This window comes from Oncorhynchus gorbuscha, linkage group LG20 (genome assembly GCF_021184085.1).
Source record: "Oncorhynchus gorbuscha isolate QuinsamMale2020 ecotype Even-year linkage group LG20, OgorEven_v1.0, whole genome shotgun sequence".
Lineage (NCBI taxonomy): Eukaryota > Metazoa > Chordata > Actinopteri > Salmoniformes > Salmonidae > Oncorhynchus > Oncorhynchus gorbuscha.
Window position 1 is genome coordinate 41,927,736 of NC_060192.1, and position 14,755 is coordinate 41,942,490.

At 50.6% G+C, this 14,755-nt stretch overlaps 1 protein-coding gene across 1 annotated transcript in view; it reads left to right on the forward strand.

The window, feature by feature from the left end:
• Positions 1 to 14,755, forward strand: part of gbe1a (glucan (1,4-alpha-), branching enzyme 1a) — a 202,430-nt gene that overhangs the window by 154,926 nt on the left and 32,749 nt on the right. Inside the window, exons 14-15 of the mRNA XM_046317104.1 lie at positions 6,443 to 6,630; positions 8,201 to 8,331. Of these exons, the coding sequence (XP_046173060.1) occupies positions 6,443 to 6,630; positions 8,201 to 8,331 (319 nt within the window). The remainder of the gene's footprint in view (positions 1 to 6,442; positions 6,631 to 8,200; positions 8,332 to 14,755) is intronic.

The window sequence follows — 14,755 nt, forward strand, 5'->3', positions numbered from 1 at the left end:
CTGTCTCTCTCTCTCTCTCTCCCCCGTCTGTCTCACTCTCTCTCTCTCCCCGTCTGTCTCTCTCTCTCTCCCCCGTCTGTCTCTCTCTCTCTCCCCCCGTCTGTCTCTCTCTCTCTCCCCCCGTCTGTCTCTCTCTCTCTCCCCGTCTGTCTCTCTCTCTCTCCCCCGTCTGTCTCTCTCTCTCTCCCCCGTCTGTCTCTCTCTCTCTCTCCCGCCTCTCTCTCCTGTCTGTCTCTCTCTCCCGTCTGTCTCTCTCTCCCGTCTCTCTCTCTCCCGTCTCTCTCTCTCTCCCGTCTGTCTCTCTCTCTCTCTCTCTCTCCCGTCTGTCTCTCTCTCTCTCTCTCTCTCTCTCCCGTCTGTCTCTCTCTCTCTCTCTCTCTCCCGTCTGTCTCTCTCTCTCTCTCCCGTCTGTCTCTCTCTCTCTCCCGTCTGTCTCTCTCTCTCTCCCGTCTGTCTCTCTCTCTCTCCCGTCTGTCTCTCTCTCTCTCCCCGTCTGTCTCTGTCTCTCTCTCCCGTCTGTCTCTCTCTCCCCCTGTCTGTCTGTCTCTCTCTCCCGTTTGTCTCTCTCTCCTGTCTCTCTCTCTCTCTCTCTCTCTCTCCCCCGTCTGTCTCTCTCTCTCTCCCCGTCTGTCTCTCTCTCTCTCTCTCCCCCCGTCTGTCTCTCTCTCTCTCCCCCGTCTGTCTCTCTCTCTCCCCCCGTCTGTCTCTCTCTCTCCCCCCGTCTGTCTTTCTCTCTCTCCCCCGTCTGTCTTTTCTCTCTCTCTCCCCCGTCTCTCTCTCTCTCTCTCCCGTCTGTCTCTCTCTCTCCCCCGTCTCTCTCTCTCTCTCTCTCTCTCTCCCCGTCTGTCTCTCTCTCTCTCTCTCCCCGTCTATCTCTCTCTCTCCCCCGTCTGTCTCTCTCTCTCTCCCCCGTCTGTCTCTCTCTCTCTCCCCGTCTGTCTCTCTCTCTCTCCCCCGTCTGTCTCTCTCTCTCTCCCGTCTGTCTCTCTCTCTCCCGTCTGTCTCTCTCTCTCTCTCTCCCGTCTGTCTCTCTCTCTCACTCCCCGTCTCTCTCTCTCTCTGTCTCTCTCTCCCGTCTGTCTCTCTCTCTCCCGTCTGTCTCTCTCTCTCCCGTCTGTCTCTCTCTCTCCCGTCTGTCTCTCTCTCCCCCTGTCTGTCTGTCTCTCTCCCGTTTGTCTCTCTCTCCCGTCTGTCTCTCTCTCCCGTCTGTCTCTCTCTCCCGTCTGTCTCTCTCTCTCTCTGTCTGTCTCTCTCTCTCTCCCCCCGTCTGTCTCTCTCTCTCTCCCCCGTCTGTCTCTCTCTCTCTCCCCCGTCTGTCTCTCTCTCTCTCCCCGTCTGTCTCTCTCTCTCTCCCCCTCTGTCTCTCTCTCTCTCCCCGTCTGTCTCTCTCTCTCACTCCCCCGTCTCTCTCCCGTCTGTCTCTCTCTCCCCCCGTCTGTCTCTCTCTCTCCCGTCTGTCTCTCTCTCCCCCCCGTCTGTCTCTCTCTCTTCCCATCTCACTCCCTCACGCGCACACAGCAGTGTGGGAGTCACAGAGTTTCTCTCCATTGACTTCTCTCAGGAACCACCGAGCCAATAGCATTGACTTAAACCTCCGATTAAACCTCCACCCACCGCTTATAGACTCATTTCCTGTCTACGCTGCAGCATGTGGAATTGTTTTGAAGGTCCTGGATCATTTTAACTGTTTTGATTTAGATTTTTAGATGTTTAATTCTACAGACAGAAGTCGTCAGATCGGTTTGATCTGATTTCAGACGAGTCCCAAGACTCTCGTGGAGTAGAACACCAACGTGTTCCTGAGAGTTTCATCTTTCCATAGACAGTATTATTCTACACAGAAAGTTCATGCAACTTATTATGTGACTTGTTACGCACAATTTATACTCCACTTATTAAGGCTTGTCTTAACAAAGGGGTTGAATATTTATTGACTTGAGAAAATGTAGCTTTTAATTTTATATTTTTTAAACTAGAAAAAGATGCAATGGGCTATTGTGTATTGGCCGGGGGGGGGGGGTGCTCTCTGTGCTGTCTCCTGTAGTCCACGATCAGCTCCTTCGTTTTGTTCACGTTGAGGGAGAGGGCCACTCTGCCAGGGCCCTCACCTCCCCCCAGTAGGCTGTCTCATCTCATCATTGTTGGTAGTCATGTCTACCACTGTTGTCGTCAGCAACTCAGATTTTGAGTTGCGTGGCCGAGCTGTCATGGGTGGACAGGGGAGGTCGTGGTCGTACAGGTGGACAGGGGAGGTCGTGGCCGAGCTGTCATGGGTGGACAGGGGAGGTCGGGTCGTACAGGTGGACAGGGAGGTCGTGGCCGAGCTGTCATGGGTGGACAGGGGAGGTCGTGGCCGAGCTGTCATGGGTGGACAGGGAGGTCGTGGCCGAGCTGTCATGGGTGGACAGGGGAGGTCGTGGTCGAGCTGTCATGGGTGGACAGGGAGGTCGTGGTCGTACAGGTGGACAGGGGAGGTCGTGGTCGTACAGGTGGACAGGGAGGTCGTGGTCGTACAGGTGGACAGGGGAGGTCGTGGTCGAACAGGTGGACAGGGGAGGTCGTGGTCGTACAGGTGGACAGGGGAGGTCGTGGTCGTACAGGTGGACAGGGAGGTCGTGGTCGAACAGGTGGACAGGGAGGTCGTGGTCGTACAGGTGGACAGGGGAGGTCGTGGCCGAGCTGTCATGGGTGGACAGGGGAGGTCGGGCCGAGCTGTCATGGGTGGACAGGGGAGGTCGGGCCGAGCTGTCATGGGTGGACAGGGGAGGTCGTCGAGCTGTCATGGGTGGACAGGGAGGTCGTGGCCGAGCTGTCATGGGTGGACAGGGGAGGTCGTGGTCGTACAGGTGGACAGGGGAGGTCGTGGTCGTACAGGTGGACAGGGGAGGTCGTGGTCGTACAGGTGGACAGGGGAGGTCGTGGTCGAACAGGTGGACAGGGGAGGTCGTGGTCGTACAGGTGGACAGGGGAGGTCGTGGTCGTACAGGTGGACAGGGGAGGTCGTGGTCGAACAGGTGGACAGGGGAGGTCGTGGTCGTACAGGTGGACAGGGGAGGTCGTGGCCGAGCTGTCATGGGTGGACAGGGGAGGTCGTGGTCGAGCTGTCATGGGTGGACAGGGGAGGTCGTGGCCGAGCTGTCATGGGTGGACAGGGAGGTCGTGGTCGTACAGGTGGACAGGGGAGGTCGTGGTCGTACAGGTGGACAGGGAGGTCGTGGTCGTACAGGTGGACAGGGGAGGTCGTGGTCGAACAGGTGGACAGGGGAGGTCGTGGTCGTACAGGTGGACAGGGGAGGTCGTGGTCGTACAGGTGGACAGGGAGGTCGTGGTCGAACAGGTGGACAGGGGAGGTCGTGGTCGTACAGGTGGACAGGGGAGGTCGTGGCCGAGCTGTCATGGGTGGACGGGGGAGGTCGTGGTCGCTGTCATGGGTGGACAGGGGAGGTCGTGGTCGTACAGGTGGACGGGGGAGGTCGTGGTCGTACAGGTGGACAGGGGAGGTGGACAGGTGGGGGAGGTCGTGGTCGAACAGGTGGACGGGGGAGGTCGTGGTCGTACAGGTGGACGGGGAGGTCGTGGTCGTACAGGTGGACGGGGGAGGTCGTGGTCGAACAGGTGGACGGGGAGGTCGTGGTCGTACAGGTGGACGGGGAGGTCGTGGTCGAACAGGTGGACGGGGGAGGTCGTGGTCGTACAGGTGGACAGGGGAGGTCGTGTCTTCAGGTGGACTGTATGCTGAACAGGTGGACAGACCTCTTCAGTCTAGAACAGGTGGACAGGGATTTATCCTCACAGGTGGACAGGGGAGCTTTGTGATTCACTACAGGTGGACATGCTCTGCCTCTTCTTCTCTCCAGGTGGACAGGGAGGTCTGCCTCTTCTTCTCTCCTCTGTGTGACAGGGAGCTCTGGTCTACAGGTGGACTGTGTGATTCCGCTCCTCCTACAGGTGGACAGGGGAGGCCGCTCTGTGTTCTACAGGTGGACAGGGGAGGTCTTCTTCTCTCCTCTGTGGACAGGGAGGTCGTGGTCGTACAGGTGGACAGGTTCATGGAAACATAACTGTGTAATCGTGTCTTCACCTGTCTGTATGCTGAATGATAAGACCTCTTCAGTCTAGAATGACCAGCTTTTATCCTCACTAAGTAAGATCAAGACCAAGCTTTGTGATTCCACTCCTCTCTAATGCTCTGCCCTCTTCTCTCCTCTGTGTGATTCCCCTCTCTCTCTAATGCTCTGCCTGGTATTCTCTTTTCCCTCCTCTTTGCTTTCTGTCTTTCAATCTATGTTGTTGTAGACTTTAGTATTCAGAAATTTGAAGTGGAATCAGTGGTCTGAGTCAGAGTAGGGTCTTTATTTCTCTCCTCCTGTCTCTAGTAGGTCCTCTTTCCCCCTCTCTCTAGTAGGCCCTCCTCCCCCCTCTGTCTAGTAGGCCCCTCTTCCCCCTCCCTCTCTCTAGTTGGCCCCTTTCCCCCTCTCTCTAGTAGGTCCTCTTTCCCCCTCTCTCTAGTAGGTCCTCTTTCCCCCTCTCTCTAGTAGGTCCTCTTTCCCCCTCTCTCTAGTAGGTCCTCTTTCCCCCTCTCTCTAGTAGGTCCTCTTTCCCCCTCTCTCTAGTAGGCCCTCTTTCCCCCTCTCTCTAGTAGGCCCTCTTTCCCCCCTCTCTCTAGTAGGTCCTCTTTCCCCCTCTCTCTAGTAGGTCCTCTTTCCCCCCTCTCTCTAGTAGGTCCTCTTTCCCCCTCTCTCTAGTAGGTCCTCTTTCCCCCTCTCTCTAGTAGGCCCTCTTTCCCCCTCTCTCTAGTAGGCCCTCTTTCCCCCCCTCTCTCTAGTAGGTCCTCTTTCCCCCTCTCTCTAGTAGGCCCTCTTCCCCCTCTCTAGTTGGCCCTCTTTCCCTCTCTCTCTCTAGTAGGCCCTCTTTCCCTCCTCTCTCTAGTAGGCCCTCTTTCTCCCCCTCTCTCTAGTAGGCCCTCCTTCCCCCCTCTCTCTCTAGTAGGCCCTCTTTCCCCCCCTCTCTCTAGTAGGCCCTCCTTCCCCCTCCTCTCTCTCTAGTGGCCCTCTTTCCCCTCTCTCTCTCTAGTAGGCCCTCTTTCCCCTCCCCTCTCTCTAGTAGGCCCTCTTTCCCCCCTCTCTCTCTCTAGTAGGCCCTCTTTCTCCCCCTCTCTCTAGTAGGCCCTCCTTCCCCCCTCTCTCTCTCTAGTAGGCCCTCTTTCCCCCTCTCTCTCTAGTAGGCCCTCTTTCCCTCCCCTCTCTCTAGTAGGCCCTCTTTCTCCCCCTCTCTCTAGTAGGCCCTCTTTCCCCCCCCTAGTAGGTCCTCTTTCTCTCTAGTAGGTCCTCTTTCCCTCCCTCTCTCTAGTAGGTCCCTCTTTCCCCCTCTCTCTAGTAGGTCCTCTTTCTCTCTAGTAGGTCCTCTTTCCCCCCTCTCTCTCTAGTAGGCCCTCTTCCCCCCCTCTCTCTCTAGTAGGCCCTCTTCCCCTCCCTCTTTCTCTCTAGTAGGCCCTCTTTCCCCCCCCCTCTCTCTCTAGTAGGCCCTCTTTCCCCCTCTCTCTAGTAGGTCCTCTTTCCCCCCCTCTCTCTAGTAGGCCCTCTTTCCCCTCCTCTAGTAGGTCCTCTTTCCCCCTCTCTCTAGTAGGTCCTCTTTCCCCCCTCTCTCTAGTAGGTCCTCTTTCCCCCCCTCTCTCTAGTAGGCCCTCTGTCCCCTCCCCCTCTCTCTAGTAGGCCCTCTTCCCCCCCCCCCTCTCTCTAGTAGGCCCTCTGTTCCCCCTCTCTCTAGTAGGCCCTCTTTCCCCCCTCTCTCTCTAGTAGGCCCTTTCCCCCTCTTCCCCCTCTCTCCCCCTCTCTAGTAGGCCCTCTTCCCCTCCTCTAGTAGGCCCTCTTTCCCTCCTCTCTCTAGTAGGCCCTCTTTCCCCCCTCTAGTAGGCCCTCTTTCTCTAGTAGGCCCTCTGTCCCCTCCTCTCTCTTTCTCTAGTAGGCCCTCTTTCCCCCCTCTCTCTCTCTAGTAGGCCCTCTTTCCCCCTCTCTCTCTCTAGTAGGCCCTCTGTCCCCTCCTCTCTCTCTCTAGTAGGCCCTCTTTCCCCTCCTCTCTCTCTCTAGTAGGCCCTCTTTCCCCTCCTCTCTCTTTCTCTAGTAGGCCCTCTTTCCCCTCTCTCTCTCTAGTAGGCCCTCTGTCCCCTCCTCTCTCTCTCTAGTAGGCCCTCTTTCCCCTCCTCTCTCTCTCTAGTAGGCCCTCTTTCCCTCCTCTCTCTTTCTCTAGTAGGCCCTCTTTCCCCATCTCCTGTCTCTCTCTAGTAGGCCCTCTTTTCTCTCCTCTCTCTCTCTAGTAGGCCCTCTTTCCACTCCCCTCTCTCTCTAGTAGGTCCTCTTTCCCCCCTCTCCTGTCTCTCCCCCTGTCTGTCTGAGCATCTCTCCCTGTAAAGACCTGTGTTCTTTCTGTTTTTGTCTCCCCGTAGGTAATGAGTTTGGCCACCCAGATTGGCTGGACTTCCCCAGGAAGGGTAATGGTGAGAGTTACCAGTATGCCCGTCGTCAGTACAACCTGTTAGACCCTGACAACAACCTACGCTATACACAGCTTTACGCTTTTGACAGAGACATGAACCTCACGGAGGACAAATATGGATGGCTGGCCTCCCAGAAGGTAGGAGACAAGCAGACATTTCATTTGTTTTAAGACACTGCAATCATCAACGTCATTTCTTGGGGTGGTCTCGTCTATCTTAAATTATAAACTGTGTTGTTCGTGCCCTGAATGTTAATTGGCTGACAGCTATCAGACCGTATACCACGGGTATGAAACAAAAATAAGTTATATTTACTGCTCTAATTACATTGATAAATAGTTAATAATAACAATAACGCACATCGGGGTTTGTGGTATACGGTCAATATACCACGGCTAAGGGCTGCCCCCAGGCACTCCGCATTGCATCGTAACCCCCCGTGCCTTTATTGCTTAAATATGTGAGTATTATTACATTTATACTTTAATATCTAAGTATTATTACATTTATACTTTAATATGTGAGCATTATTACATTTATACTTTAATATGTGAGTTTTATTACATTTATACTTTAATATGTGAGTATTATTACATTTATGTTTAATATGTGAGCATTATTAACATTTATACGTTTACATCCCATCTCTCTCCCCAGTCTGATTCTAACACCTTGCTGCAATGTTCAAACTCCCCCAGTTGATAAAGTCTAACACCTTGCTGCTTTAGGCTCTCGTTTCACATCCCATCTCTCCCCCAGTTGATAAAGTCTAACACCTTGCTGCTTTAGAATAAGGCTCGTTTCCATCCCATCTCTCCCCCAGTTGATAAAGTCTAACACCTTGCTGCTTTAGAATAAGGTTTCACATCCCATCTCTCCCCCAGTTGATAAAGTCTAACACATCCCATCTCTCCCCCAGTTGATAAAGTCTAACACCTTGCTGCTTTAGAATAAGGCTCTCGTTTCACATCCCATCTCTCCCCCAGTTTGACCTTGCTGCTTTAAAGTCGTTTAACATCCCATCTCTCCCCCAGTTGATAAACTAACTTGCTGCTTTAGAATAAGGCTCTCGTTTCACATCCCATCTCTCCCCCAGTTGATAAAGTCTAACACCTTGCTGCTTTAGAATAAGGCTCTGTTCCTCCCTTTCTCATGAATCCCTGGAGGAAGTATTTAGGCTCAGTGATGTCCAGACTGTAGAGGCCACTTGACTCCAGCAGTTTTTCCTCCGTTTTGTGCCGATGCGTATATTTTCAACAAAACATATTTTTAGGAACATAAGATTCAACAACCGAGACATAAACTGAACAAGTTCCACAGACATGTGTCTAACAGAAATTGAATAATGTGTCACTGAACAAAGGGGGGGTCAAAATCAAAAGTAACAGTCAGTATCTGGTGTGGCCACCAGCTACAGTGCATCTCCTCATGGACTGCACCAGATGCCAGTTCTTGCTGTGAGATGTTAGCCCACTCTTCCACCAAAGCACCTGCAAGTTCCCCGGACATTTCTGGTAGGAATGGCCCTAGCCCCTCACCCTCTGATCCAACAGGCCCCAGACGTGCTCAATGGGATTGAGATCCGGGCTCTTCGCTTGGCCATGGCAGAACACTGACATTCCTGTCTTGCAGGAAATCACATAATCACAATTATAGATTCTCTTTCCTCTCATTCTTCCACCCTCCTCTTCTTCCTCTCTCCTTCAGGTGTTGCTGACCACGGCGGACGAGAAGGATAAAGTGATCGTGTTTGAAAGAGCCAACGTTATGTTTGTTTTCAACTTCCACCCCAGTAACAGCTACAGTGACTACCGCATAGCAGCTGGCCCGAACGGGAAGTATCCTTCATTACCGAGGGGCGCTGGGACATACACACACACACACACACACACACTGGGACACACACACTGGGACACACACACACACACACTGGGACACACACACACACACACACTGGGACACACACACTGGGACACACACACACACACACACTGGGACACACACACTGGGACACACACACTGGGACACACACACACACACACTGGGACACACACACACACACACACTGGGACACACACATACACACACTGGGACACCACACACACACTGGGACACACACACACACACATACTGGGACACACACACACACACACACTGGGACACACACAGGAACACACACTGGGACACACACACAGGAACACTGGGACACCACACACACACACACACACACACACACACACACACACACACACACTGGGACACACACACAGGAACACACACACACACACACACACACACACACACACACACACACTGGGACACACACACACACACTGGGACACACACACACACACTGGGACACATACACACACACACACACACACACACACACACTGGGACACACACACACACACACTGGGACACACACACACACTGGGACACACACACACACACACACACACTGGGATATTTGACCGACCGGCTTGATTCGTCTTATGAAGCAACAATGGTGTTTTTTACATTGGATAAAAGTAGAGACTCAGAGCTACATGGTGTATTATACACTACAGTTGAGGAACAATGGGTAAGTCATTCTGCTTTCAAATTTGATAAACTTATAACCTCACTTTTGAGAAAATGACCCTTGAATATTTTGGTATCTACTGGAGAGATCTTTTTCTCTCCCCCATTCAGCATCGTTCACACCCTCTTAAGCCTTAGCCCCGCCCATTCCGCATCGTTCACACCCTCTTAAGCCTTAGCCCCGCCCATTCCGCATCGTTCACACCCTCTTAAGCCTTAGCCCCGCCCATTCCGCATCGTTCACACCCTCTTAAGCCTTAGCCCCGCCCATTCAGCATCGTTCACACCCTCTTAAGCCTTAGCCCCGTTCACACCCCATTCCGCATCGTTCACACCCTCTTAAGCCTTTAGCCCCGCCCATTCAGCATCGTTCACACCCTCTTAAGCCTTAGCCCCGCCCATTCTGCATCGTTCACACCCTCTTAAGCCTTTAGCCCCGCCCATCTCTTTTTACATGTGAGGCCATGTGCTAAACAGAGTGAGTAAGGTAGTGTAGTAAACAGAGTGAGTAAGGTAGTGTAGTAAACAGACCAAAGGTTTGGTAAGACTAAATTCTGGTTTATACCACGTATCAACAGCTGTCGCAGTGACAAGGTCAACATTCTATTGTCATCATGGCATCAATCTTGTGTATGTAAAAAGTATGAACACACCAACTACAGTCTGTATGACATCACCAACTACAGTCTGTATGACATCACCAACTACAGTCTGTATGACATCACAACTACAGTCTGTAGTAGTGTGACAGAGTGAGTAAGGTAGTGTAGCAACAGAGTGAGTAAGGTAGTGTATCCAACTACAGTCTGTATGACATCACCAACTACAGTCTGTATGACATCACCAACTACAGTCTGTAGTGACATCACCAACTACAGTCTGTATGACATCACCAACTACAGTCTGTATGACATCACAAACTACAGTCTGTATGACATCACCAAACACAGTCTGTATGACATCAGTAAACACAGTCTGTATGACATCACCAACTACAGTCTGTATGACATCACCAACTACAGTCTGTATGACATCACCAAACAGTCTGAATGACATCACCAACTACAGTCTGAATGACATCACCAACTACAGTATGCACACAGTGACTGTAAGTAAACAGAGTGAGTGTGTAGTAAAAAGCGTGTAGTAAATGGCATATATTATTAAATTATTTACAGTCTGTATGACATCAGTAAACTACAGTCTGTATGACATCACCAACTAAACAATCTGTATGACATCACCAACTACAGTCTGTATGACATCACCAACTACAGTCTGAATGACATCACCAACTACAGTCTGAATGACATCACCAACTACAGTCTGTATGACATCACCAAACTACAGTCTGTATGACATCACCAACTACAGTCTGTATGACATCAGCGTCCTGGTGTTTCCAAATAGCATAACTGCTGTATTTTAACACCAATAATGCCAATCCAACATAGGTGGGAACTCCTTCAAGAACTGTTGGAAAAGCATTCGGGTGTAGTTTTTTTTTTTTACCTTTATTTAACCAGGCAAGTCAGTTAAGAACAAATTCTTATTTTCATTGACGTGCCTAGGAACAGTGGGTTAACTGCCTGTTCAGGGGTAGAACAGAGTGACAGATTTGTACCTTGTCAGCTAAGGGGGTTTGAACTTGCAACCACTAGGCTACGCTGCCGTGAACTGGTTGAGAGAATGCCAAGAGTGTCATCAAGGCAAAAGGTGGCTCCTTTTGAAGAATGTAAAATATATTTAGTTTTGTTTAACACTTTTATTTTGGGGGGTTTACTACATGATTAGTTAGTTTTTATCCCTTCACTTTAATACACTGTTGCTGTTAGCAACAGCATTAGCTGAGCTGGGATCTCACATCTCACTTCATCAGTGTTTCTACTGTTAGTAAACAGCATTATAGGGGAGAGAGTAAAGAGAGGTGGGGGAGGGAGAGATGAGGGAGAGATGGGGAGTAGGGAGAGACGGGAGTGGGGGGAGTGGGAGAGTAAACAGGGAGTAAGGTAGGGGGAGTGGGAGAAACAGGGGGAGTAAGGTAGTGTAGGGGGAGGGAGTGAGTAAACAGAGTGGGGAGTGGGGGGAGGGAGTGTAGTAAACAAGGGGAGGTAGAGAGAAGGGGGAGTAAACAGAGTGGGGGAGGGAGAAAGGGGAAGTAGGGGGAGGGAGAGAAGGGGGAGTGAGGGGAGAGAAGGGGGAGTAGGGGGAGTGGGGGGAGGGAGAGGTAGTAAACAGGGGAAGGGAGGGATGGGGGAGTGTAGTAAACAGGGGAGGGAGGGATAGGGGAGAGGGGGAGTGGGGGAGGGAGAGTAATAATGGGGAGGGAGGGAGAAACTGATGGATAGAAAATACTTTTCACTTCTTTGTCTTTCTGCTCCCTACTACTCCTCTCCTCCGGTTCTTCTGTTGTCATCATTACTAACGTCGTTCTGAAAAAAGCCCCTAAAGCTCCAGTCTGTATGAGTAAACACTCTGTTATAACGTCTGTCTGACAAAGCCCCTAAAGCTCCAGGAGAGAGTAAACACTACAGTCTGTATAACGTACAGTCTGAAAGCCCCTAAAGCTGATGACATAAGGAGTCTGTATCCTCTGACATCACCAAACCAGTCTAATAAACACTGGGTTATCACCAACTACAGTCTGTATGACATCCCTAAGCTCCAGGATGACATAAACACAGTCTGTATGACATCACCAACTACAGTCTGTAAATCACCCCTAAGCTCCAGGACAGAGTAAACAGTCTGTATGACATAACGTCCTCTGAAAGCCCCTAAGCTCCAGGTAGAGTAAACAGTCTGGGTTATAACGTCCTCTGAAAGCCCAACTAAGTCTCCAGGAGAGAGTAAACACTACAGTTGTAACGTCCCAACTGAAAGTCTGTATGACATCAAAGCTCCAGGAGAGAGTAAACACTGGGTTATAACGTCCTCTGAAACCCCTAAGCTCCAGGATGAGTAAACACTGGGTTATAACATCCTCTGAAAGCCCCAAGCTCCAGGAGAGAGTAAACACTGGGTTATAACGTCCTCTGAAAGCCCCTAAGCTCCAGGAGAGAGTAAACACTGGGTTATAACGCCTATGAAAGCCCCTAAGCTCCAGGAGAGAGTAAACACTGGGTTATAACGTCCTGTGAAAGCCCCTAAGCTCCAGGACAGAGTAAACACTGGGTTATAATCGTCCTCTGAAAGCCCCTAAGCTCCAGGAGAGAGTAAACACTGGGTTTTATAACGTATTTTCTGAAAGCCCCTAAGCTCCAGGAGAGAGTAAACACTGGTTTTTTTTTTTTTTTTATAAAGTCCTCTGGGGTTAACTGCCTGTTCAGGGTAAAGCCCCTAAGCTCCAGGAGAGAGTAAACACTGGGTTATAACGTTTTCTGAAAGCCCCTAAGCTCCAGGAGAGAGTAAACACTGGGTTATAACGTCCTCTCTCTTCCTTCATCTTTCTCTTCTTTTCTCTCCTCCACCTCAGTGAGGTGGCTAGTGGGGGAGAAGATACTTCACAGTGAGGTGACTAGGAGAAGATGCTTCTCATTGACACAGTGAGGTGACTAGAGAAGATGCTTCTCATTGACACAGTGAGGTGACTGATGGATAGAAAATAGAAGATGCTTCTCATTGACACAGTGAGGTGACTAAGCTCCAGAAGATAAACACTGGGTTATTCTCATTGACATAGTGAGGTGACTAGAGAAGATGCTTCTCAGTGAGGTGGCTAGAGAAGATGTTTAACTGTGAGGTGGCTCCAGAGAAGATGTTTAACTCATTGACACAGTGAGATGACTGGGAGAAGATACTTCTCATTGACATAGTGAGGTGACTAGAGTAGAAGATGCTTCTCATTGACACAGTGAGGTGACTAGAGAAGATACTTCTCATTGACACAGTGAGATGACTAGAGAAGATACTTCTCATTGACATAGTGAGGTGACTAGAGAAGATGCTTCTCATTGACACAGTGAGGTGACTAGAGAAGATGCTTCTCATTGACACAGTGAGGTGACTAGAGAAGATGCTTCTCATTGACACAGTGAGGTGACTAGAGAAGATGCTTCTCATTGACACAGTGAGGTGACTAGAGAAGATGCTTCTCATTGACACAGTGAGATGACTAGAGAAGATGCTTCTCATTGACACAGTGAGGTGACTAGAGAAGATGCTTCTCATTGACACAGTGAGGTGACTAGAGAAGATGCTTTCTTGACATTGAGGTGGCTAGTGAAGATGCTTCTCATTGACACAGTGAGGTGACTAGAGAAGATGCTTCTCATTGACACAGTGAGGTGACTAGAGAAGATGCTTCTTATTGAGGTGGCTAGTGAAGATGCTTCTCATTGACACAGTGAGGTGACTAGAGAAGATGCTTCTCATTGACACAGTGAGGTGACTAGAGAAGATGCTTCTCATTGACACAGTGAGGTGACTAGAGAAGATGCTTCTCATTGACACAGTGAGGTGACTAGAGAAGATGCTTCTCATTGACACAGTGAGGTGGCTAGAGAAGATGCTTCTCATTGACACAGTGAGGTGACTAGAGAAGATGCTTCTCATTGACACAGTGAGGTGACTAGAGAAGATGCTTCTCATTGACACAGTGAGGTGACTAGAGAAGATGCTTCTCATTGACACAGTGAGGTGACTAGAGAAGATGCTTCTCATTGACACAGTGAGGTGACTAGAGAAGATGCTTCTCATTGACACAGTGAGGTGACTAGAGAAGATGCTTCTCATTGACACAGTGAGGTGACTAGAGAAGATGCTTCTCATTGACATAGTGAGGTGACTAGAGAAGATGCTTCTCAGTGAGGTGGCTAGAGAAGATGCTTCTCATTGACACAGTGAGGTGACTAGAGAAGATGCTTCTCATTGACACAGTGAGGTGACTAGAGAAGATGCTTCTCATTGACACAGTGAGGTGGCTACTGAAGATAGGATGCACCCTAGGATGCTACCATTCCAACAAGTCAGTTTGTCACATTTCTACCCTCCTAGAGCTGCCCCGGTCAACTAAGTGCTGTTACTGTAAAGTGGAAACGTCTAGGAGAAACACCGGCTCAGCCACGAAGCGGTAGGCCACAGAAGCTCACAGAACGGGACCGCAGAGTGCTGTGAAGTGCGTGGCATGTAAAAATGGTCTGTCCTCGGTTGCAACACTCAATACCGAGTTCCAAACTGCCTCAGGAAGTAATGTCAACACAATAACTGTTCGTCGTGAGCTTCATGAAATGGGTTTCCATGGCCGAGCAGCTGCACACAAGCCTAAGATCACCATACGCAATGCCAAGCGTCAGCTGAGTGGTGTAAAGCTCGCCGCCTTTGGACTCTGGAGCAGTGGAAACACGTTCTCTGGAGTGATGAATGAGGCTTCACCATCTGGCAGTCTGACGGACGAATCTGGGTTTGGCGGATGCCAGTAGAACGCCACCTGCCAGAATGCATAGCGCCAATTGTAAAGTTTGGTGGATGAGGAATAATGGTCTGGGGATGTTTTTCATGGTTCTGGCCCCTTAGTTCCAGTGAAGGGAAATCTTAACCCTATAACATACAATGACGTTCTAGACGATTCTGTGCTTTCAACTTTGTGGCAACAGTTTCGGGAAGGTCCTTTCCTGTTTCAGCATGACAATGCCCCCCCCCCCGTGCACAAAACGAGGTCCATACAGAAATGTTTTGTCA